A 26,409-nucleotide genomic window follows, 5' to 3' on the forward strand; every position below is an offset into this window, starting at 1 on the left:
CTGTTTTGTATTTAGATTACACTACCCCCCGTCTTTACTGTCAATACACTTTCAACAAGGAAGTCTAACTTTTTGTTTTAGGTATGCAACTACAGATCCTCAGCTTTTTCAGATGTAGAAACACATTTTAGAACAGTTCATGAAAATACGAAACACTTGCTATGCCCATTTTGCCTCAAAGTAATTAAAATTGGAGCACCGTATATGCATCATTACATGAGGCATCAGGTAAGCAGATATTTTCAATCATTACTGCTAAAAATGTGCTAAATATGTCATGAATCTCTCTGAAAAAAAATGTAACTGATTTGTATGGTTGTTACTGGGTAAGAATAGTTAAAATATGGTAGAAGAATTATGACTGCTTCTTTTGAAAAGTTTTCAAGGGAATTGTTACTTTGCCATGTTTTTGTGTGACAGCAGGTCCCTTTTTAAAAAAAATCTTGGAATATCATTGAAAGAATATCTCTGTTAATTGTTTTCTTCATTAAGTTGTAATAATCTGTTCTGCTTTTCTTGAGGTTACTAGCAAACCTTTCACTAGTTCAAGTAGAGGAAAAGGTTATGAAGTACTGTGTCGTCTTGTAACTGGTAATCTGATTCCTCCTCCTCAAGGACACTTCCTTGCATTTTCAAGTATTTAACTCTCTTTAATTCCTACACAGTATCTTGGCTTTGTACAGTATAAGGAGTTTGTCCAGTTAATGTTTTAGAAACTGGATGACCATTCCTTGAGACAAGCTAGGGTTGGAGTTTTGTTTAGCATTATGTTCATGCTTACTATAGATTGTCTTCCATTTTTAAAAGAAAAAAGGAATATACCGTTGCACCAAGTGCAGACTGCAATTTTTGACATGTAAAGAAAAAATGGATCACAAGACTCAGCATCACCGAACATTTAGGAAACCCAAACAGTTAGAAGGATTGCCTCCTGGAACAAAGGTAAGAGTTCATACAGGAAAATTAGAGGGGGCAAGGGAAAAAAAATGTATTGGTAGAGAAAGGGGTGGAATAGAAGGAAGTGCTTTTCTCCTTTCTTTTCCAAAGCAAAGATTTTTTTTTTTTTTGCCACCTCTAAAGCTAAAACTCTTAAAAATACTCCTGTTGCAAGAATTGCCAGGCACAGTTTATGGTTTCTTCCTGGTGATCTGTGGTGTTGCTCCCTGTCCCATTCTTCCATACATGTATATGCCAGTAGTCCAGTCAGTGCTGCTGCTTTCTTGAGCTGTTGGTTAATTTTCCCCCTCCCATTTATCATTTCTTGTGATAGGAGTAAAGGAGATAGTCTGGATGTTGGTCTGAGGGGCCTGATGTTGAGACTGAAGAGCTTGCATACAGGTTTAGAAGATGAGGTGATTCTAAACTAAGAGTATGGGCAAGAAGTATAATTAGGAGTCAAGCTGTGAGTGAAAACTGGAGAAGCAAATTTAAGGGCAAGACAAGGGAGTATGATAATACCTGATGGGAGGTCAGAAACTAGAATTAGTCCTTGGGGGTCTAGGATGAGAAGAAAAAATATGTGAAGGAAGTAGATTGGCTAATCATGAAGCAACAAGACACAGGGCTTTTGTCAAATCCAGGCACTGATGGGATTGCTAGATATTCTTCTTAGGAGGGCTAATTGACCTGACCCTTGTGTTTCTTTTCCACAGCTACTTTTTTTTTTTTCTTTTAAGAAAGCAGGATGTAGCCAGTTGCAGGTCTGAAAAGAGAGCAGTGTGTTTTGTCATGGCTTAACTATTTCCATCAAAAGAAGAGCTTTTTAAGCATCCAGTAGACAATTGAGGTTAGGTTTACTGTAGTGAACAGTATTTCATATTTTTCAAAGTAGTCTTTACTGAGGATTGTTTCACATGCTATGATTTTTGTCCTAAAGTGGCTTAAACTTTTAGACAAATAGAAATGGGAACTTAGCTTAAATCTAAAAGGAAAAATTTTTAATTTCATACTTGTAGGTGACTATTCGAGCATCTGTTGGGTCTCTGCAATCAGGATCATCAGCTACATCTTCTGTTAGTACAAGCACTTCCACGTTTCAGTTATCACCTAAAGCTAAAAATACAACCACTAAAAATCATAACAAATCTAATACAAATAAGTCAAAAGCAAAATCAAAACCAGCTACATCGAAGAAGCAAAATGCATCAACCAACAGCAAAAAAAAACGAGTTACAAATACAGCATTGCATAATCTAAGGTAAAATATTAGCATTAAAAATATCTTTATACTTTGAATATTAATAACTGATCCTTTCATTATCTTTTGATAACTTCTAATACTGCAATACAGAAGATTTGACACTTCAGTTTTGCAGAAAAAGCAGGCGCATAAACTTTCCACATACAGGTACCGTGATTATAATTCTGAATCTTCCTTCACCAATGTTGTTCGTGGTAGACTACTTCAGGATGGAAGAACAGATGTTCTGGAAACTTTTCTGTTCTAAATTTAGAATTTTTCTCTGCCCAGAGCCACAGACTCTTGAAATACTGACTCATTAGGCAGATTTATGTTTAAAAGTGACCTGTGGAGGGGAATACATCTGCCTGGGTGTTCTTTGCAAGTTGTATTATGGAGGGAAAAGTATTTTCCTCCTTCAGTTTTTTAAGGGTTTTATTTGAACCCGTTATTTGAAAGATTAAGTCTTGTCTGTCCTAGGAGATACTTTAATTTGGGGAGCTACAAAAACAAACAAACAAAAAAAAAAGAAAGAAAAAGCAAGCTGTTGGGAGACAGCTGTCCTTATATTTACAATTTACTGGGCTTTGCTATCCTTATATTAATAATATAATGGGTGTTTTATGGACTAGAATATAATTTAGTTGGCTGAGTTAGCAATTTTCTTTGTCAAAATGTAATGTTTCCCTTCCAATAAGGTGCTAACACTCACAGTGTGTAGCTGAGACACCCAAAAATGGACAGCAAAATTGGGGAAGAGCAGGATTACATTCTTGCTTTGTAGGTATTTCAAAGCTTGTGGGGAATATCAGGGGTGACAGGAAAACCAAAGGCTTTTTCTGTGCATCGTGGTGGATGAACCATTTCTTTGAAATCTTTCTCAAGTACATTGAGACAACAGCAGCAGCTGAAGTTGGAGGTTCTCATCTGCTGCAGTATCTTTTTTCCAGGAGTGGCAAATAACAGATGCTTACATTAACTTTCACTTTTTTATTAAGGTCATCATGACAGTATACTTCAAGGAAAAAAAAAAAGTTTTTTTCATGTGTTTTTACATAACCTATAAAAAGTATTTAACTGATACGTTTTAGAGTTCCTCATTTTTTCCCTAATGTAGGCAAGCTTGGTACTGATATAAAGCAAAAAGTTTGAAATAGTTATATCATCTTAAATTGTTGATATTAACTATTAATTTTTTCATATTACTGTCAGGTATCATTTGGGAGTTCACAAATGCATTGAGTGTTACTCGGAAATAAAAGATTTTGCAAGCCATTTTCCTGCTTATGTACACTGTAGCTTATGCAGATACAACACTAGCTGTAGCAAAGCCTATGTGAATCACATGATGAGGTAAGAACTCTTCAAAATTTTTATTGGGTTATCACATACTTCCTAAATTCATAAAAGGTGTGTTAAGTGTTTCTATTAGCTGAATTTTGAACTGGGTCAAATGGGAAATGCGTAAGATTGGATTTTTACTTTGTAATGAGGGCTTAAACCCCTTGTTCTTGTTTTGCCTTAAAAATCCAGTGGTTCAGGCAGTGTTCTGTCTTTGCTTCAGAGTTTCTATGGGACCTTCCATAATCATTTCAGCCATACTTAACAAATGATGACTAATTGTTGCGTGTTCTCTGGGTTTCAGATTAAATACTTCATCTGATTTTACAAGTGCTGAATGCATACAACCACAGCTGTAGCTAATGAAATCTGCTCAGAATACCATGTAAAGGATGTCTCAAATAGCATACTCAAGTGGATACTTTTTCTTATGCTACTTCTGGTCATCCATAAAAATAACATCTCATTTTGCGGGAGGTTTGGCACTGATTGTCATCACTGATTAGTGATGACAGCTGTAAAAAAGCCTGTTAAGAAAACAAATGTGTTAGTTTTCAGAGGAATAGAATTACACTACTTGTTAATCCTGTGCCCCGAACAAGCCAAATGTATTGCATAAAAATACAGAATGCAGTTGTCTTTTTAAATACATGTAGGTATAAAATGCCTTGGAATTTTTGAATGCTAGAATTCTTGAATTTGACCCAAGTCTTTAAAAGTTTTTGTATGTATTTTATATGTTGACCTATTCATATTAATTTCAGTGCTCATGTAGATTCTAGGCTGAAATAGTTTACATGCTTTTATGCATATAACATATTGGTTGCATGCTTAATATAATAATAAAAATTAATATGCCTAATTCTGATTGTACAAGAGAAAATTTACTCCAGAAGGGGAGAGAGGAATGTAAGGTAAACTGTTCCTCCAGTTGCCCATGTTCTGGGTGTGTCAAATCCAAGAATGCAGTAAAATAGCCAGTCTGTTGTCCTTTGTTTCCTTGATGCACTGATGCTCACCCTACTTTGATCCCTTGCAGCACGTATCATCACCTTTTGGTGAGTGTAAGGCACAAGGGATGCTGAGGAAGGAGGGTATTTCTACAGTAGCAGCCCCTGTATTCAGGTGCTCGCTTTTTGTTTCATATAGGAGTACAGTGTTGGCACATACTTAAACTGCATATGAGATAACTTACAGGTTGTCTGAAAATGTGATTTATATTATTTAAAGCCGTCTCTTTAGGAAGCGTGAGTTCAGCAAAGCTTCACTTCTTTTGTGGAGCACTGTATAGCTACAGCCATGGTGCTTCAAGAGCTGAACTGCTGATGGAAGCAATGTAACTGTTCTTGCCAGGACTGTGCCAATGAAGTTAAGCCTTGCCTCTCCCAAATTTGTTATTTACAAGAGAGCCAGTGTTTTAAACTAGAGCTGAGATTCACAAGCCTGTAAGCTTTCAGCAATTTAATGTTTTAGAATAACACAGGTCAGTAATTGAGCCTTCTATTTTCATGCCTTGTTATAAGCAAATTGCAGTACCATGTACAGTGTAGGGGGTATGTGGAGTAATGTACTCAAGAAAACCAATCTAAGTGGTAATGTTTTCTTATATTTAGTTTTCACAGTGCTCGTCCAAGTAAAAGATTTTGGATCTATAAGAAGCATTCAGAAGAGCTACGGTAATTCAGCTTTTTTCAGTTACAGATCATTATGTTTTTACTTTCTGATAGTGAACTGATTAGTTAAATGTGATTAGTACCTTTTTGAATTTCTAGGCGTCCACAATTTAGAAAGAGCAGGAAAATAAAAACATTAGCTCTTCCACTAGCAGTGTTCTGTTCAGTGACAAATATTTGTTATTTGTCCACATTTATTAACATCTTTCTTAACCCTGAGCATTTTAAAAAAATATTTCTATTTCTTTATTTTGCAATTATTCATAATGTGCAAAATATGGGTGTGGGAAGGGAAACAAAAATACCCAAACAATCAAAACTGAGAAAGTCATGCTTTAGAGATAAATTTTTGTCTAAAGTGGTGTTCTTTGTACTACATCCAGCGTGGAGATGCTCTGGTCATTGACTGGGATTTCCAGGTGCTTGTTGCAGTATAAAAAGTTAAGAATATGTTTTTGTGAGTCATCTCATCTAAAGTTGCAGGAAATTTTATTTATATTTTTATAGTCTGTCCAGTTGCTGTAAGTTAAGAAAACTGTTTTCACAGCCATGTTGTGTTTATACTTCCTTTTGTACTTTCTCTTCTCTAGAGGTGTGACTGTAGTATGTCTTAACTGTGATTTCCTGACTGATGTTTCTGGCTTAGATAACATGGCCACACATCTGAGTGAAAGCCACACTCATACTTGTCAAGTTATTATAGAGAAAGGTGAGTACATATAGTATCTTTTTTATATAATACACATATATAACTATTACATGTGGATGTCTGTGTTATTGCAGTCCTTTTTTCAGTTGCATTATCATTATTTCTGTGTACTTGGATTTGAAAGCAAGTACTTCTGTATTTCCACATTTTAAAATCTTTTTAATTAAATCCTTTATTTTTATTTTCAGTTTCCGTAGATATCCCAACTGCTGAACATGTATCTGAGTAAGTTTTGTTTTACTGCTTAATGTTTATTTCTATTAATTTAGTGACAGATGGCCAAAATTTGCACTTGGAACTTGGATTTCTTTTGAATTTCATAGAATTTGAAATGTATGGATTAACATAGACCCTTATTTTGCTAGTGCTTTTTGTTCTTACCGCATCCACAATTACAGAATGGGGATACAAAATGATTACCTACTGCAGCTAGAATCAAAACCGGGTGTTTGTTCAGTTTGGCCAAAGAGACATGAATAATTCTTGCAGTATTAGAACTTCTCAATCCTGACTTCTAAGTCAAGACATAGTGAGACTGTTACTTCAACTTGCTTTTAATACTAGCTTTATGAAATGTTTTATGTTCTTTACATAATATGAATTTTTAAAAGTTACCTTTATTGAAATACGACAAATTCAGTCTTAATATTTTAAATATTTACAAATTATTTTCAAAATTATGTTATTTATATGACAAAGGTATACCGTTTTTGTATTAACGTTTTAATTCTTTCAAAGAAAAATTAATATGAGGATTTTGGCTTTCAGTTTTTTAAGGATATGAAAAAGAGCCTGCAGTATTGTGGAGTTTGTGTTGCAGGGTTTGCTTGGATTTCTTTTTAACCTTAGAAGAATCAGATGGTGTGCCAAGCCAGCCCCGATTTATCCTGGAATGGTACCTGAGCTTTTACAATGTAGCTTGTGGGCCTACTTATGCCTTAATTGAAGGTTCAAAGGTGTGTCAGTTGAATCAGACATTTGAGTTCTCTCTCAACCATTTCAGAACACAGGAACCAAAATGTCAATTAGACTGCAAAGAAAGATATTTTGAAAGACAGAGGAAAATAGTTTAACCCTGATTTAACAACAAGGTGTCATTGAGTCCATCTAGCCTATAGCAGGTTTCCAAAAGTGATTACATGTTCTCATGCATGATGAGAACTCTTCCAACAGAGCGAGAAGTTCTTAGGCCTCTAAGCATAAATCAGCCTTCACTGAGTGTTGGAAATATCCCCAACAGGTTATTTCATAACTATTAAGTATTTTCTTTCTTAGTTTCCATAAGGCGGACAGTGAGAGAGGATACTGGAATAATCTGTCATCTGATCCAAACGTGGAAATACTTATCTTTGGCTATGAGTAATAGTAGAGCAAAGTATATGCTATAAACTTCAGACCTCCACTAGTAACTGTTTAGCATGTGATGCAGTTGAATGAAACTGATGGTCTGATAGGATGACTAATAGACATTATTAAAAAGAATTGAAGATATTCTGGCAGGAATGAACAGGGGAAGGAAGTTAATTTGGAAAAGCGTTCCACAAACCCATTTGAAAAATTAAATTTCTTATTTTAGAGTACAGAATATTGAAATTGAACAAAACACTGGAAAGAGTTATCTAGGAGGGTGAGCTATATTCCCTTCATTAATCCAGGGTGGCTTGTGTGCTTTAACAGTTTAGATTTCAGTGAATCTCAAAACAATGGAAAAATAAAGTGTTGAGCTGTGATACAACCTTAGCTTTTCTACTAGGAGCAGGCATTAGGTGTTGGGATTTAATGCTTGCTGAACTATATGTAAAGAAAGGTTTAGATGTATTGAGCGGTGGCGAAAGAGGTACAGTTGTGGCAGGCTGTTGTCAGTACTGCACAAGGATCTTGCTGTCTTGATTGTATTACAGGGATGTCATGTGAAAATATTTAAGCATGTTGGATATACAGAGTATGTAGTACTCAGAAGCAGATGGGTAAGCACTGAAAAGATTTGGAGTCAAGAATATGTGCAGGTTTGTTTCTGCAAGCTGTGAGATTAGGACAAATGCAGATAGCCATTATTTTTGAGAGCTCTGGTGTTGGCGTAAGTTTAGTTACTGGTACTACATGAGGGGATATAATCTGTGATGGTGCTTTTTGAAACTGTCATGCTCATAGACTTCATTAATTTCAGTAAATCTTGTCCTGTTCTGTATACTAATTCTGTGATACTGTGGACAAGAACATATCATTGCTAAAGCTAAAAGCATGAGTATACCTGTGTAGCAGATTTTTTTAATTCATTATTTGCAGTACAGAGTACACACAAAAATGTTCATCTTTTTGCGGCATGGTTCTTCATGGTACTCTGTGGTTTGCTTTGGAAGAAGAGGAACTTGCAGACAATATTCATAACTTTTGCTGTGTAGTTTCTCAGTGATCTATGAATGTTTCTTCCCATTTTTTGACCTATAATTCAATGAGGTATGACTTGTTTATGGGGCTCTTCAGAATCACTTTATCGTCGGAAACAATGACTCACAGTTACAATCTTGAATGCTTTTAGATCTTCTCTTGCATCTCTCAGATGGTATCTTTTGGTATCTTTTATTATATAGCAGACTGTCTATATGTGTTGCAAAACTCATCTTTATTGCTAATGACCAGACATGTTCTCTGAGCTCTGTGTAGTGTCGATGAGACTGACTTTGGGCCAGAATCCTGCCATTAGTAATACAGATAAGCTAGCTGGAAATGTTCCAGCAGAAATTGCTTTTAAAATTGTTACTCTACATAAAGTTGCCTTGTTTGTTTAGTGATCCACCTTGTGCTGAGGGATTAAGGCTTAGTAACTATGCCAGTACACTTCTAATGCTCAACTCTCTGCTTTGCGCAACAATTAACATATTTTTAAATGAACTGACAGCAGACATTTTTGTTGCAGGGGAGTTGAAAGTGAGCAGGTATCCTATACTGCCTTGGCTCACTGATACATCATTGTGGACCAGAAAATTGAACCCAGTCCAGCTTGGGATTATTTTGGTATGTAAGCGAACAAGGATCTGACCAGACCTTTTTCTTTGTACGTTGAAGCTGTGGTATTCTCTTCTTGCATCTTTTAGGCAGCAGGTCTGGTCTTTTCTCCCAATACTGTAGTCTGGCAAACGCCCTTCTGTGATAACGTTCTCTGCTTTGCAGCATTGACTTGCAGCTTTTTGGGGGCTATACTCCTTTGAAGAGGGGCTTACCAGGAGTTTCACTTACATGATGCAGTGTTTCTTTGCTGCTCATTTGCAGTATTTCTTTGCTGCTCAAGTCTATATATATCATCCCAAGCTAGAGTAGTGTATAAATGATGACGTATATGTGTTGACATCAAAGCCCATTTTGTTCTGAACTTGATCCTGGCTTCTGAAACTGAAGGGCTTTGTCATTCTCTTTGGGTGTTCACTAAAACATACAAGTCCTGATCTATTTAATATTCAAGTAAGTTGCATTTTTGTCTGCCAATGACTTTACAGTATATATAGTGGCAAAATATGCTTTGAATGACTTCTGTCGCATGTTAACTGCATAAACTGAATCTTGGCCAAAGGAATTAGCTGCTTTGCTCTGGTAGCTAAGCTTCTTTTTGCTCCTAAATATTGTAGGAGGAGAACATGTGATGGAAGCAGATACATTTATTGACCCTCGATTCTGAGGGTGGAGCAGCCACAGTTCATTCACACCTTGTTCTTTTGGTATCATCTCCCATCTTCAAGGATGCTCTACTCAAGCTGCTGAGACATCTGCTTTTGATTTTACTGCTTCTGACTTCATCTTCAGTTCTAGATTATCTATGGCAAGTTTATCCATCAACAGGTTGTCTGGATATATGATGAGCTTTCCTTTTTTCATGATGAAAATCTAGTGTCATGATGAAAATCTCCAAAGTCAGCCTCCTGCTTACAGGATATATGTCTTGGTTGAATTTCTAATTTACTAGCTTCCAAGCAACCTAATAGAGCTAATCTTACTGTGAGATCAGTCACTGTTTCAGCCTTCTAGTTATAAGAGATTATTTCTGATAAACGCAAGCTGTTCTTGATTTGCAGCACTTTCTTTTTCTACGTCATCAAATTCTCTGAAATTAATCCCTTTTTACCAGTATTTTTGTCCTCTTCACTTGTAGTGTTCAAACAGTAACAGTTTTGGTGATAGTGAGCTTCTTCAACCACTGTGGTATTCCTAATAATAGCAAGGATCCTGTCATCCATTGTCTCTTATGCATATTTTGTGAATGAGCATCTGCACGCTTACTCAATACTCTAAAGTCTTGTTCTTTTTGCTATTTTTTTTTTCTTCTGACAGAAGCTATGTTCCATCTTGAATGCTGCTGTTCAACTTCAAGCATCAGTTACCTACTACAGATTTTTCTTGCAGGACTTACTGCTGTTTTGACACAGCAGCATTCAGAAAAGCATAGTGGGTTTGTGTTTTCATTGTGAGCATGCTGTTGCATTTCAGAAGAAGTTGAATCTATGATATTTCACTTCCATTCAGGTTTCCGGCAGCAACACAACTGGAATATGATTGCAGATTTTCATGGCTTTCAGAAATGTTCTCTAAGAATTTCCCAGAAATTACACTAGAATGACACATCAATTTGAAGTTACGTGAATTAAACCTCTTTTGAATGCTCATTTGGAATATTATAATTTGATTCTTTTACAGCTTTGCTACAGAAATTTTTTAAGTTTCAGACTTGCAGTTTAAACACTTGTAAACTACATTCAGATTTGCCAGCTTTGTGTAAATAGTTCACGGAGAAACAATTGGCATTGTGGCATCCTGTTTCCATTTGTGTGAGGATCTCAAAAGTTACTCATGTGGAAAGCTCATAACATAAAAACAGTACTAAACCATGCAAGTAAACCTGCCTGACTCGATATTAAATATCCCTGATGGTCCCAACAACTACCAAGTTACATGAGTAATGCAACGTAGTGGACCACATCTGCAAGGACAGAGCATGAATATGCATGGTATAACCAGTTTAGCTCATGGTCAAAGAATTAAGATTTCATTTGTATATACCTTAACCTGTATCTTTTTTGTTATTTTCAGGACGTTGAGTCTCACTGCATTATGGGTTCTTAAGACATATAGTTGCAGGGCAACCTTGCTTGATTAGCAAATTCTATATTGCCTTTGTTTTCAAACTCTTTCTGACAAGAAAATAAATGTTTGTTGTTATTCTGTTAAATCTTTGTAACTGTGCAGCTTTGTGCATAATAACACTTCATTAGTCATGATAATAATAGTTATTATGTAGCTCTCCTCATTGCTCGCCCCATTTTACAGGTGAGAAACTGGAGACAGTGTCAAGTAACCTGAATGTCACCATCTTTCCTTTCACATCCAGTCGTTAACAGTGTAAAACACCATAGCATAGAAGCAGCTTTTTCTTCTAACTATGCATTCACGTGTACCTTCCCAGTAAATGCTTATACAATCAGATATTTGGGGGAGAATTGTGCACAAATATAATTTTATTATGTGAGAGCAGGGGAAGCAATAAGAGTGTATGAATTTCAGAAATGAGAATACTCCAATCCATGCTTTGACTGTGCATTTTAGAGTCTACTTGTTTCACTGACTCCAAATCTCTTCCATTAGTCCTAGGTGACTCCTCGTGTATCAAAGTTTCGGATTGACCTGAGTTTAGACTTTAAGGTGTCTACTGTTCTTACTTACCTGGCTTTTATTCTCAGTCTCTTTGTTTTTATGGCAAATCCATTCTATGGAGTATCTCAATCAAACTGAAATTTTGTGCTCAGCTGCTACATTTTGAGGGCATTTTTTTTTAAGGGATTGACAATTAAGGGGAATTTCTTCATTGTTCTTAACTAGAAGTTTATTTTTATGTAGAATAAAGAATCTTTGGGGAGTTCTAGAAGGGTTTCAAAATTGCTCAAAATTGTGGACCAGCAGGCTGTACTTACCGGAGATGGTCATGATCTTTGTTTTATTTTCATAATGTTCTTTCCAGAAGCACTGTAGCTCCACAGATGTAAGACCGTAAATTGCCTTCGTTGCTGTTTGAGAACTATGGGATTTAAGATTTCTTATATCTTTAAAGTTTTGGGAACATCAGGAGGTGATAGTCTTCTATGGTTTAATATCTATTTATGAAACTTCTGCTAATTCCATATTAGAAGGAACTACTTTCTATAGTCTATTCCTAAACAGAATTAAGGTTGAGAATATGTCAGGAATCCAAGGTAAACCATATGAATAAAGATGTGGTTATCACAAAATGTTATAAAACCTATTCACTTCCAAACCAGCATAAACTAGCCAGTTTGAATCTCTTTTATAAGCTATAAAACATGACCACAGAAATCTCAGAATTTGATGTTGTAAAACAATGTTTATAATGTATTTAAAACAGTCTACATGTACTGGATCCAATTCATACCCATTTATTTTGGTGGCAAAACTTATATTTATTCAGACAACAACACTGCTATGTTTTGTCCTTGGATATAAAATATCTGATTTATTTGTGTCTAAATTGTTATGTTCTTTCAAGAGTGACTGTTTTTAGATAAATTACTGTTCCAACATATTTGTTTAACTTCTTTGTAGAAGTCATTAAATCAGTGAAGCTGAGCTAAATATTTGGTGTTGCATCATGTTTTACTGGTGTTGCTACTCATGATTAAATACTTCAGAGTATTTCAAGTCCCTGACCCAAAAAAAGTGTGATTTGATTTACCCTGATCATTTTTCTTACAGTTAATTAGATGAGCATTGTTAGATGAGCATTGTTACAGTGCTATCATAGCAACGTTATTTTTAAACAACCCTTTTTTTTTTTTAGTTATTTTTGCTATCTTTCATTGCAAATTAAGATGTAATAATTAAAATAGTTATAAATGGTTGTTTATACTACAGTCCAAGTTGTTGTTTACCTGCTAGAACATTAGTGTTAGAAGGTGTTTATGGTGTGCCGAAAGTATGTGCTAAAATTCTTTAAAAGGTCTGGGTTTAGCACTGCTTTCTTGGATTAAGTTAGGAAAATGCATGTGGTAGATATCAATCTAATATTAGTATACATTTTTTAAAAATATAAGTTGATAACTGTTTCTTCTGTCCAGTATTTTGTACGTTGTAGACAGCCATTAAGACTCGCTGAGGTCATGAATCATTAAATTTATGATTAATAACATTATTTAAATATAACAGGCAGCACCATACTTCAGCAGATTAAATTTGCCTTTAATGCAGCATCAACAAAGAAGATACAGGCATAAGCAATTTTGAGGGTTTTGTTCAGTTTTTCTTTTTTTTTTTTATAGGAAACCTTTGAAAGGTTAGATTTTATATTAGAACTGATGACTTAAGGTTTTGTAAGAGACATACCTCTTGCTATCTCTGCAATAGCGTTTTCTTATATAAACACAGAAAATCAATTTTAGTGATGTTGTGATAAGCTGTTTAATTAATGTAGTTTTAAAAGTCAATAAATTTAAATAATTTATAGCTCATCTAATGTATGGACTGTGCCCGTGAAGGTATTTTGAGGGAAGTATCTCCTCCAGATAGTAGTTGGAGGTCAGCTGCAATGTTTTACAGTTGTGTTCTGGATATTTGGGTTATGGCAGACAAGTAAAAGAAAACTGAGCTTGTTTTGCAGAATGTTTTTTGTTGGGTCATAATGTAGCTTTATGCACTTAATTTAGCATTTCAAATCAAATACTTCAGTCATGGTTTAAAAGGCCTTTATGATGAGGAGGTTATTCCTCATGTAGAATTGCAGTAAGCACTAGAATAAAAGTATTGCTAACCATCTTAAGAGTGTTGCTTCCTGGTTTTCATGAGGTGAGATAACTGGAAGAGGTTACATGAAACAAGTTAATCTTATAATTTCTGTATAGCCAAGAAAACATTTCAAAATTCTGAAATGCTCTACTGGAACTCTGAAGTATGTTTAAGCTCAAAATAAGTATCAACTTTAAAATTTATTTCAGATTACCAAGTTGCTTTCCTACTGTAAGTATCTATCCTTATCTCTGTTTTAACTGTAGAGTATTTTAAAACATTGAATCTTAATTCATTATCCACTAGGTTAAAGACCGAAATCTTCATTAGAGAGAGAGAAGCTAAGTTGGAGGTAATGTCTTTTCTTTTCTCCACACAGTCTAACAATATCTCTGAACTTCATAACGAGTTTGAAGATCCAAGACAATTCTTTTTGAACTATACATATACTACTGGGTCATGGTGTTCAGAAGATACACATAGTGCAAAAATCTAGCTTTCTGTGTTTTACTACAAAAAGATACAGCAGTGTTGGAGGGACACCTTTAGTAGGTCTGCCACACCCAAAGTTTTCCACTTTGCAGTCAGTCCATTCTGGTTGATTTGTATGCCAGGCTCCAATGAAGGAATGGTTTAGTTGCCTTATGTATCTTCATCTTAAGGGAACTTGGAAATTGACCTGAAATACAACCTGAGATCTGGATAAATTTTGACTCTGAACTGTAACTTTTTGAGGGTTTTTTATTTGTACTTCTTTAAAGAGGAAAATCTTTGGAAATGCCTCTTCAGGCCCAAAGTGGGTTTTTTCCTAGGCGTGTGTACACGTTTTCCCCTGCTTTTTCTGCCTATCAGGAAGCTAAATAATCTCACAGTACATCTTAAATTTTTTTCAAAAAATACCATTTTTGAATTCTGATTTTACAGAATTTTCTTCTGTAAGAAGTTGTCTTTCTGTTGCCCTTCAAAAAGTGCAATCTGTTACAGAAGTCCGAGCCAGTAAGAGAGTGGGAGAAGCCCTCAGACCTAGTGAAGATTTTTACCTAGTAAAGATTTTTCTTGTAACAGTGCTTGCCTACTTTCCAAAATGCAGAGGGGTTGGTGAGGTTGTTTAAACAGAAGCAATGATATTGTAGAAATGTGAGAAGACTGTTCATCTTAATTCATCAGCGTTAAGCAAGATTCTCAAACGTACACAGTAACACCTTTTCTTTCCATAGACACCATTACCACTTCAGGTGTGTTTTCTTAGTTGTTTGTTTGTTTGTTTTTTATCCCATATTCTGTTTCAGCATTATAGAAGTAGTCAAACTTGAATTTTTTGTTCCACGTAATTGTGTTCCATAATATTGGATTTTGTTTAAAAATAAAACAAAAGCAACATCCCACCCAAATCCAAACAAAAATAAAACAAATAAAACCAACCCACATACCCTAGCTCTTATGGTTGGAAAAGATGGGGAATACAGAATAGGCTACTTTGGTGTTAGCTGTCTGACCTTACCGGACATTTGAACCAAGGCCTTTCAGAGCAGTGAACTGCCATTCACAGAATCACAGAATGTTAGGGATTGGAAGGGACCTCGAAAGATCATCTAGTCCAATCCCCCTGCCAGAGCAGGATTACCTAGACCATATCACACAGGAACGCGTCCAGGTGGGTTTTGAATGTCTCCAGAGGAGACTCCACAACCTCTCTGGGCAGCCTGTTCCAGTGTTCGGTCACCCTCACCGTAAAGAAGTTTTTCCTCATATTTATGCGGAACCTCCTGTGTTCCAGCTTGCACCCATTGCCCCTTGTCCTGTCAAGGGATGTCACTGAGAAGAGCCTGGCTCCATCCTCATGACACTTGCCCTTTACATATTTATAAACATTAATGAGGTCACCCCTCCGTCTCCTCTTCTCCAAGCTAAAGAGACCCAGCTCCCTCAGCCTCTCCTCATAAGGGAGATGTTCCACTCCCTTAATCATCTTCGTGGCTCTGCGCTGGACTCTCTCTAGCAGTTCCCTGTCTTTCTTGAACTGAGGGGCCCAGAACTGGACACAATATTCCAGATGGGGCCTCACCAGGGCAGAGTAGAGGGGGAGGAAAACCTCTCTTGACCTGCTAACCAAAGTTATTTCATTTCGGTAAATTGTAATAGACTCAAAAGTTTCTCCTGTGACAAGCATTTTGTTAAGAATCTCCCTTATACTTACACTTAGTGTAATAGCATCTGTAGGGCTAAAACACTATGTAATAAAAGAAATACACTAACCTCAACTTTGTCTTTCTTGCTTTTCCTTTGCTTTTTTTGCTTTTTTTTTTTTTGTTAGCAAAACACCAGTTCAGATTTTTTTTTCCCCCCTCCAAATAAAAAGCTGTCCAGACTTAGTTTGCATCCTGTTCAATAAGGCATAATTGAAATTACGTATATGAAAAAGGCTACAAGAGTTGCTTTAAAGTTTTGCTTTGTTTCTGTTTTGTGTTTGTTTTTTTTTTAACTTGGAAGACTGTTAGCAAACATCTGTACTAAGATCCGTGCTCAATCTTTGCTACGTAGCAGATTTATGGGAGTGTCAGTGTGAAATTATTTCTACAACTTTATATTGTCATCAGTTGCTCATGAATGTCAAATAAAAGAAATATCATTAATTATTACAGAAAATTTCAAGACATAGTTTATCTGAAGGAAAAAAAGAAACGCCAGCTTTTGAAAGGTAAATACAATGATCAGCTGCATCTTGAAAGCAGGTACATAAAATAGCACATGCTGTGTTATTTCTCAGGTAATTGGGCAAAAGTTAGTATTTTCATAATGTGTATTTTCTATGATAGAAAATTTTGAATGGTGGTTGTAATGTACTTACTCAACAAGACATGCAGAATTTAGGTTCCAAGTGTCAAAGCACGTTCTTAGTAATGCTTAAACTGCTAATTAGTCAAGGTTCATAAGACATTAAATAAATTGTACAGGTTGTTAAAAGAAGCATTTTTTGTAAATAATATTGCAAATGAGTTAACAGTATTACAGGGGCAACTGGGGAAACAATTTTTAAAATACAGTATAAAATGTTAATTCTTGGATATTCATTTAGGTTTTAAAAACCTGTAATTTGTGGAAAGTATACTCAACCAATTTAGCAGAGCAAATATGTGAAATTGTTGGATAGCTAACAATTATAGCTCTACACTTAAAATATGCAAAATTGTTGAATTTCTTATGTCAGTCTGGGAAATGATTGAAATCGTATACATTTCTTTTGGCACATGTTGTGAGCAGACTTAAACTTTGTATAATTAATCTAAATTATACTCCAGATCCCACATCCTGAAATAATGTACTCCAGTTAGTGATCTTTCACAATTGTGGTGCAATTTAACCTTTAAAAGCTTAGTCAAAACATAAATTGTAGGTATTTGTATATATATGCATTTATAGTGCCTTTTAAAAAAAGAGGCAAACTGCTTTAAGGTCTCTCTGTAGGTTACTTTTCTTCTTGGAAAAGGTTCTGCTTTATCTCTCTTTATTCTAGTCATACGCAGTGTGGGCCAAATAATTGAAATTTTACTTTCACTTAAATGCTGCTAAGAATTGAGACTAAGTGGTTCAGGTATTATAAGCTAACTCTGTCTTTAAGCTACGGATTAGTAAACAGTCACTGTAATTCTAATTGAATATGATTGTACTACTTTCTCCTAGTGTTTAAGTAGACAAAAATAATTTTAATATATAAATCGGTTCTGTGTTTTGTGTTAAAACTTCATTAATACTATTTTATGGCTTTAAGACAGACTCTGGATATTGTAGCTCTAGCACCAGAGATTCTCAGTCGGAAACACTTTTCTCTGTTATTAGCCAAGGTGGTTGTGTATGATATTACTGTAATTAGTGCTGCAGGAGCAGATCGGTAGATGAAAGCCGTTGATTTGGAGAATCCTGCATCTTCACTGCACTGTGATTCGAGGTGTTATTTTAGTCCAGCTTGTGTTCCCTGACAGAGTGCCAGTACTGTGCACATATTCAGAGCTGCGTGGAACATTTTGTTGTGGTTTGGACTCTTGAGATCCAGCTCCTTTAGGAGTTGGAGCATTTGCTGATCGAGTTTCAGGTCATTTTCCTCAAAAGAAATTGAGTTTGCATAGCCTAGGTCTGCTCTGTAAACCAAACCAGTATGTCGGGAACAATCCAGAATGTGCCTCAAAACCATAGTGTTGTTTCACACCAAACTGTTAATGTAAATGCAGCTGCAATATAGGTTTGTTACCTGGAAATACTTCTCCACGGACTGAAGGTGTGTTTGCACATACTTTGCAACTACTCTGTATGCACATGTGTAAGTGTCCCTTGTTTATAGTTCTGTTCTGAAGTAGAATTTTTCCCTGAATGATTTTTTTAAAATCTTAATATCAAATACCAATATAAAATAATAAAATACTCTAAATAAAGTTAAGTGGATATCTGTAGCAAAGAATGGCAAAAAACTTTAGCTACTAGGATTTTAAAAGAACAAATATTCAGAGCCTAGCTTCCCTCAGCCTTACTCGGCACCCAAATCTTACATTTTCTACACAATGTGAAAAAGAAAAAAAATCCCTTTAATTTCTAGGCTTCTGTAGCTTGGGGTGGGTGTATGTTTGCACCTGGTAGACTCATCTCTTGTGTTCAAAGTTATGTCTTACGCTACTCCCTTGAAGTAGCCTTATTCTAAAACCTGATTTCATATAGCCCATACAGCAGCTATTTTATTAGTATAGCCCATATTTGATAGTCTGGCCACGATTTGTATCATGCTTATAGAAAATGGGTCATTGTTTTCGTTAAACAAAAGTCAGATTGTACATTCTAACTGTTCACTGAAGTCCTTTTTTTCTATATAATACTTATCATTCTCACATTTCTCCAGTCGTCTAATGTCTGAATTTTAGTTTTTCTTACACTGTAACCAGTATTGTTTGCAACATAGGTAGTAAGAGTACATTCATTCCTAATATTGGATGAAGGGCTATTCTTTTCAGCTAGTGAACTTACTAACAGAATGATTTCTGAAATCCTATATGATTTTTCTTTCATTGCGGGATTTTAGTGTGTCACAATTGCTAGGTTTTGCTTATTCAATCTGCAGTTCTCAGCAGAGGTAAATTATTTCATTGGAGAACTGTTCTATCTAAATGAACTTACTGTAGTGCTTAGTGATCTAACAGGTCACGTTCTTGTGGATAATTGTTTTTGTGATGGTGATTGTTGTGCAAAAACTTGTTCAATTTTCTTTTTATACTCTTTTTTTTTCATAAATGATTTATGGGAAGGTATGCTGATGAGATACAGCTTTTTTCTGCAAGAGAAATTAATATATAGAGATTTTTCTTTTTTTCTTCACCAATTCCTCTCCTTCCCTTCCTGTGTTTTGCCAGAAATTAGTAAGAATGTCAGGCTGGGTTTGAATGAAGCTGGGATTTGGTTACCTAGAAGTGAGGGAAATTGTGATGGATTCCTTTTACATGTTAAGGGCAGATTTGTCCTTTGAAGAGTTTCTCTGTATCAGTCTTGTGGGTGTGTACATGTGTAATCCATCTGGGATTTCCAGTGTGGAAACACTGCTCTGTGTGTGCTAATAAGGCATTAATCATCCCTTTATTTAAACCCTTTCTCTTTTTTTGCATATCTGTGTTCAAAACTTCCCAAGCATAATACTATGCTTGTTAACTCTGCAACTCCACCTCACCCTCAGGCTGCTTGTTGAAAGCTAAAGGTCATGTATATACATGGTTTCATAAAAAGTTGACTGGATTTTCATATGAAAACAATTCTAAATATTTACTAGCATTTGTATGGCTCTGTATAGCTTAAGTGTTTCTCTGCAATAGATGAGGTAATTAGGAACAGTTGTGGCAAGACCAGTTATGTCAGCCACAGCTGACAGGTGGTTCTTAGTGTTGGCTTTTGTGCTGGAAGTTAGTCTTGAGTTTTCCCTCAAATATTACCCCTTTTCCCCTTTTGTCTGGAAGTTGAAGAGAGATAAGAACTTGGATAGAAAATTTGTTTTTATATTTGAGAATGCCATTTACTGGTTTAGATAGTCCAATAAATGAAAAAAAACTCTTCTGTTTGACACAAGTAGCAAAAATAAGTTGTAATTTGGTAAAGAGGTTGGCATATCTCTTGAGTTAACTCCTTTATTACGAATGAAAAATCAGTGTAACAGGATGAAAAGATTCTTACAACTACCTCAGTGACTGTCAGCAGTCTCTTATCACTGCTTAAAATATTCCTCTGACTTAAATTCTAAGTAGGAAATGGAATATTCTTCGATTAGTTTATTTAAATGAAAGTAAAACTTGAAAACAGATTTCTGAATGTTTGTTAGTATGTGGCACCCTCTTCCAGAATAACCATTTTTTGTAGAAATCAATATTGTTTAGCATATAGGCAAATCATGTGAATTGTTTCAAATTCCTGGATCAATAGAACATGTCTAGACTTTCAGTTTGAAAATACATCATAAAACCATAGTAGCAGAAAATTGGTTATTCCTTTTAAGGAATAACCTTTGTTATTCCTTATCTGTTGCTTAGGTAATGTTTTAGCCAAAAATTATTTCAAACCATTTTTAAAACTATTTGAAGAAATAAAGTACAAATGAATTTTGATTAATGGGATATTTGGTGAAACTATCTCTCTCACATCTCATCTTTTGTCTGCATGTCGCTGTTCAGATACTATTTTCAATTTAAGTTTTAAATTTTAGAAGTTAACTTGGGAGACTTATTTGCTCCTAATTTCACTTCCTATATAGAATTTATATCTGAAATCAGACCAACTGTTGTTCTTCCATCTTCCCTGCCCTGATTTCTTTTGTCTGTCACTATCAGCTTTTTAAGTAATTTGAGCTACTTATCATTCTGAAACATTGTGAATGGCTTAGAAATTATATTAAACTTTTACCAAAAATAAGTCTTTACAACAAAAATAGAGCTCTGTCATTGAAAGGATGGGAGAAGTTGGTGTTCCTATAACAAATGAAGAGAAATATTAGAAACTAGGATTTAGGATTTTGACTGTTGGAACATACGAGCAAATTGCATATAGCAACGTGACTGGACTATTTTGTATTTTTGTGGGTACAGATGCATTTGAAGTATACAGTTCAGTCTTTCTTTGGAGCATTTTGATATTTTTTCCTAGTCATCCTAAAGCACTGCATGCATATAGTTTAAAAAATCAGTTTGTATACAAAGTTCATATGCTGTGTTTTAGATTTTGTTGTACGGTAAGATTCTCATTTTTACTTGCATAATTCAGTACTGATATATATTTCCTTTTTTAAACATACAGTTTTACTCTGAAAAGTGACTGAAAATGCTACTTCGCAGGTTCACTTTTTTAGTGAATCTGAATTTGTAGTTGCTCAAATAAATTTTAGATTTAAGTTAATTTAGATTTCCAACTGTTAGCTTTTTTCCTCGCTTTACTCTCATTAGTATTGCGGAGTCAATTTGACTGTATAAAGGTACAAACTGGCTACATCATCAACAAAAATTTCCAAGTAGTTGTATCTGCATCTGTGTCGAAGAGGCTGTGCAGGTAGAGGAACTTAACACTGTATTTTGGAAAATTCCATGTGTCGCACAAAGGGGACAACTTAACCTTCCTTTCTGGAGGTGAAATGCAAGAACTACTGACTGACTGCTAAATACAAAGCTGAGTTTGTAAATAGGTAAGAAAAATGCAGTTGTTAATTAAATTCAGCTCATCTTGCTATGAAAATTTGTGAGAAATACCAAACAGGAAATCTACAATACCACTTTCTGAGTGTCACTTTGCAGAGTACAGCTGTGTGTTGCTTTATTTAATTTGTTATAAAAATACCTTGTTTTGGTTTTTTTTCAGCAAACAAGAGCATGACTCTTCAGACGAAACAAAAGAATGCAACAGAAATCAAACTAAAAACGTTGCATCAGTTGAGAAGAATGAAGAAAACTCACCATTGTCAAATACAGTAAATGTTCCTAGTTTGGAACTCGCTGACAACAGCTCAAAGAATTCTTTGCATGAGAAAGGAGCATGTTGTGATTCAGATAATAACAAACAATTAGTAAATGAGAAACAAAAATGTATTCATGAGGAAAGTGAGTTGAAAACTTGCCAAAGTTCAGATAATGTTATCTTGAATGAGCAGACTAAAGTACATAGCTTGGATGAAACTACACTTTCATCAATGAACTCAAGGGACTTAAAACTAACATTGGGTGAAGATGTTAGTTTTGAGCAGTTCTTGAGAAAAAGAGATGAACCTGAATCAGTTAGTTCAGACATTAGTGAACAAGGCAGTATTCATTTGGAGCCTTTGACTCCATCAGAGGTACTAGAGCACGAAGCTACTGAAATTCTTCAAAAAGGTAATGTTGCAACTTCATCAAAGAAAGCTGGACAACTCTCTGAACAAACAGATGAGACTTCTAAAGAAAGCAGTCCCAACAGAATGGAAACAACTGTAAACAAGACAGATGAAAATGAAGCAAGCTGAAATTGCTAATTTTATTGTTTGTAATAAACAATGGTAAGAACACCATGGACCATTCCTGATGAGTGTGCTCATTGATGCTAATTATTAAAAATGAAAAAGGGGCGAGGGGTGAGAAGGAGACACTGAAGGGAAGTTTTGCATATGAAGATAGCATGTATGTGTATGTACAACTGAATTAACTAAATTTACAAAAGGTAGCACGTTCAAATCTATATTCCTGACTCTTGGATGTGATATACCTTATCAGATTGATATTTGAAAGGAGGAATAAATTTTTATAGTTAACTAGCCCGGGATAAGGTGATTTGTTTGCCAATAAAATATTTTTTTAAATCCTTCAGTGTGAATATCATTAAACAGTGGAATTTAGTATGAATTCACTTCTGATGCTGAAATGGAGCACACTTGTAATGATGGTTATTGGTCTCCTGATAATTTGGGTAAACCTAAACCTTTGGACTTGGTGTCACATTCCTGTCTGCAAAAGCATGTAAACAGAATTATATGAATCTATGCACCTCTGTACAGGTGTAATCCTGCCAGGCTGTAAGCTTACCCTAATAAACTTTCAGTGAAAGTGGAATTATTACAATAAAATATATATATATTTGTGGGGCTTTCAGTGTGCAGGCTGTGCAGAAATACCGAACACAACTGTATAAAGTAGAACATACTGTTGAAAGTACTGTAGCTGTTAGGCTTTTACCATTGTTTTAATTATTCTTAGGACCTGTAGGAATGGTCTATAAGTCACACCAAAGTACGGTTTAATGTAAAAACTGTTTTAAGCAAAAAGAAGGAAAATCCTAAACTGGAAACACCAACTGGCATGCACTCTGACATTTTGCAGCTGCTACTGGCTAACTGTTACAAATAGGACACAGGGGCATATAAAGTAGAATTGTACAGTTTAATTTCAGGACTTTTTGTAGTCTAAATTGTGTACAGAAAGATGGCTGCTGGTTTTGGTTTGTTGGTTTGTTTTTGTTTTTTGTCTTCTAGCTAGCAGCTAGATATAGGAATGCATATGATTAACGGTAGCTTGCTCTTATGACTTCATTGCTCCATTTAAAACATTCAGAATGTGCTTTTGACTCACAGTTTTGTTTCTAATGGATGTTAAATGTTTTCAACAGCTGTTAAAGCACTGCTGTAAATTATTACTTTTTGAGTAAATATTTGCAACAAAATTTTGTCTTTGTGCATAATTTTATGCTCAGCTTGGAACTTTGGCTGTAGTCTTCCCACATTTTTTTTTAAAGATTTAATGACAGTTCCCAAAAACTATTTCATTTTAAAATTATGAATTTGAGACCTATGTGGGGTTTTTTGTTTGGTTGGGTTTGGTTTTTTTAAAGAATTAAATGAACAAGTGCCTATGCATAAACATATTTTGTAGCTGTGTATTGTGGTAAGATGTGCTAACTTTTCCAGATTATATAGAGATATTTTCCTGGGCCATCAGCATGCAACTGGTGTCTACTCTGTCCTCCTAGGTTAGCTGAGCTCAGCTGCTAAATGAGTCTAATCAGCAGTATTAAAATTTAGAAACCATCCAGCTTATTGTTGGAGCCTCTAAATAAACCACATCACTCTCAACATCTCAAATTGCTTCAAACTCTAAAGAGTTATATGACTTAAATTTTGAATTGCATCTTAATTTTCATCCATGCATGTTTAGAAGACTGGACATGGCACTTAGTGCCATGGTCTAGTTGACGTGGTGGTGTCAGGGCAATGGTTGGACTCGATGATCCCAGAGGTCTCTTCCAACCTGATTGATTCTGTGATTCTGTGACTTAAAAAGAGAAGTGGAACTGTTTACATAGTCACAGCTCTACAAGATGTGCCACTTTAAGAACTTTAAATAGCAAGACACACAAAAAAGCTGAGAGCAATAAGTTGCAGTATTCTTTTGTTCTTTAAAGATTTTAGTGAAATTTGTTAACTAGAGGTATGATTAACTAGTCTGATGTCTTCATGCATGTACATGTGGAAGATTATAAAATACAGCACCACAATGAGGACAGTTTAAAGGACTTAATCAGCTATGGAACTTGATGTGTATATTACTGAAGGAGTTCCTGAATGCATCTGCATTTAAACCCAGAGAAATCTCTATAGTATTTTTAAACTGATTGATGATCTTCCATGCAAATTATATATTTTGAATAACTTTATGATGTGTGGTGGAGAACTGGAACCAGTTGTATGATACTTGCTTGTAAACTCCTCACATGTGTCTTTTATTATGCAATTAAATTTTAAAAACATTTACCATTTTAATAATAAGAATTTGGAAGAATTTAGCCACATACTGTTGAGAAAAGTTGGCAAATAAAACTCAGACTGAAAAATCTGTGTATTTGGCAGAAGTGTATATATATTCTCGATACTTAATATGTAAAGCATTGTTTGTTTCAAACCATATAGAGAATGCTTATACAAAAGGTAATGTTAGGTATAAAACACCCAAATATCTAGTAGCCCTTCCAAAGGAAGGGGTGTGAGAAAACTAGATTGTTCTAGCAAGACCATCAGATAGCTTTAGAAAACAGTGGCATGGTATTTTTTTTGGAGAAAAAATAAAATTCATTACAATTTTTCCTATACGAAGTAATTAATTTGCTGACTAAACACTGTAGGAGGCTGGATAATTATGAAGATTAATCTCTATGATGTTATGTAGGAGGTTTCCTAGAGATGTTATATTTGTACTTTTGGCTGAAGTCATTCCAGAGGATCGACTTACATTGAATGCTTTTTGAGCTAGTTGAACATAACTGCACATAATTCAGTTTGTTTGTTTCCAAGTCATTTAAAAGGTTTTTTTCCATCCAGCTATCAGTTGTTCTTATTCTGTGCCACCTCTCTTTTTGTACTTAGGAAGACATTTTGCCTCAAGTTTTCGTTGTCTTACCAAAAAAAGGAACTTAAAGTTAATTCTTGGTATCCATACTAGAGTCACCATTTCCCCTCATCTCAAGAGATTTACCATATTTGCTTGAATAATAATTTCAGACTGTTTATATATCATTTATTTTTAAGGCAATCATGTGCCACATATATGCTATCTTCATTATTTACATTTAATGGAAAACTGTTGTCATTATTAGCTTATGGTCAGTGAGTGTTCAGTCACTTGGAACTTCCTCAGCTGCAGCCAATGTCTCAGTTTGCCTTGTGCAGTTTAGGAAAGAAACTTTGGCTTACCTGCAGTTCAGTTTAACAGAATGGGTGAGTAAACCCAGGAAAAAAAATCAGATCAAATCATAGCACATACTGGGTTCTAAGTATTGGGTGATGTATTTTAAACAAGAAAATTTTTATAATAAAATCACATCCACTTTTCCTGGAAATGGGGGGAGAGAGAGAGAAGATCCCTGGGCAAGAGGTGTTAAATCATGTTCTGTGATGTAAAGAATCTTGAGTAACACTTCGTATTCTGCAAAACCTTAAATAAATTATGTCAAAGCTTTTCTGCGGGCATTAAGCATTGTTATTTATATGCAGGCATGTAGAAAGCAGTTATTTTTTTATGCTGTAGGATACTAATATTCCACCAAAGACTGTGGCCGTAGGCTGTCACAGTAGAGTTTTGTTAGAAACTGTTTAGAAATATTTGTGTAGGGCAAATTTTATACCTGATTGTTCTCTCTTTGTTTTCATTAGTGTTTGATTTTTTGAGGCTCATGAGCTTATTTTGTCTAGTTGCATCCTATTTTTTTGATGTATGCTTAATATACCTATAATAAAAAAAATTGGTAAGTATGTTTTATGATTGCTTGAATGATTTTTGCTTTTAATAAAACCTTTCCTCCAGTTTTAATGTAGCTCAGAAGGACAGTTCTTAGTTCTTAGATTAAGCCCAGCATGTTATCTCCTTTGAACATCAGATTTTTGTGCATAATTTTGACTAGCTTTCCCTGTTAATTCAGTGATAAAAGGGAAAGTATATTGACTGGTATTTCATATTAAACAGACACTATGCAGAAAGTTCTTTGCTGTGTTCCTTTTGAGTTTTGGATCGCTGTTTTAGCTCTAAGACACTTAATTAAAATTTTGTATTCAGTCATTTCATTGACCCAAAGTAACCATGTTAAGTTGATCTTTCCTGTATTGCAGCAGATTTTAAAAAAAATGTGGAAGATGCTTAGCTGTGAAGCACTTCATTTTGAGGGGGATTAATGTAGTTGAGATGCTTGCAAGGTGCTATAAAGCT

The 26,409-nt window shown here is 35.0% G+C and overlaps 1 protein-coding gene across 8 annotated transcripts in view; it reads left to right on the plus strand.

Moving 5' to 3' along the window:
• Positions 1-25,666, plus strand: part of ZNF280D (zinc finger protein 280D) — a 54,845-nt gene extending 29,179 nt beyond the window's left edge. For 2 of the 8 annotated variants that reach the window (XM_068410197.1, XM_068410198.1), the window contains 10 exons: positions 82-228; positions 808-942; positions 1,956-2,197; positions 3,392-3,532; positions 5,134-5,196; positions 5,784-5,902; positions 6,091-6,127; positions 13,988-14,033; positions 16,324-16,379; positions 21,551-25,666. In XM_068410197.1, coding sequence (XP_068266298.1) covers positions 82-228; positions 808-942; positions 1,956-2,197; positions 3,392-3,532; positions 5,134-5,196; positions 5,784-5,902; positions 6,091-6,127; positions 13,988-14,033; positions 16,324-16,379; positions 21,551-22,187 — 1,623 coding nt within the window. In that variant the 3' untranslated portion in view covers positions 22,188-25,666. Of the gene's footprint in view, positions 1-81; positions 229-807; positions 943-1,955; positions 2,198-3,391; positions 3,533-5,133; positions 5,197-5,783; positions 5,903-6,090; positions 6,128-8,819; positions 8,918-10,417; positions 10,503-13,987; positions 14,034-16,323; positions 16,380-21,550 lie in introns of those variants that run through there. The other 6 variants (XR_011048957.1, XR_011048956.1, XR_011048955.1 and 3 more) reach the window with 6 other exon arrangements.
• Positions 25,667-26,409: the final 743 nt, after the last annotated feature.

The sequence above is a fragment of the Nyctibius grandis genome, chromosome 11 (assembly GCF_013368605.1).
Source record: "Nyctibius grandis isolate bNycGra1 chromosome 11, bNycGra1.pri, whole genome shotgun sequence".
Taxonomy (NCBI): domain Eukaryota; kingdom Metazoa; phylum Chordata; class Aves; order Nyctibiiformes; family Nyctibiidae; genus Nyctibius; species Nyctibius grandis.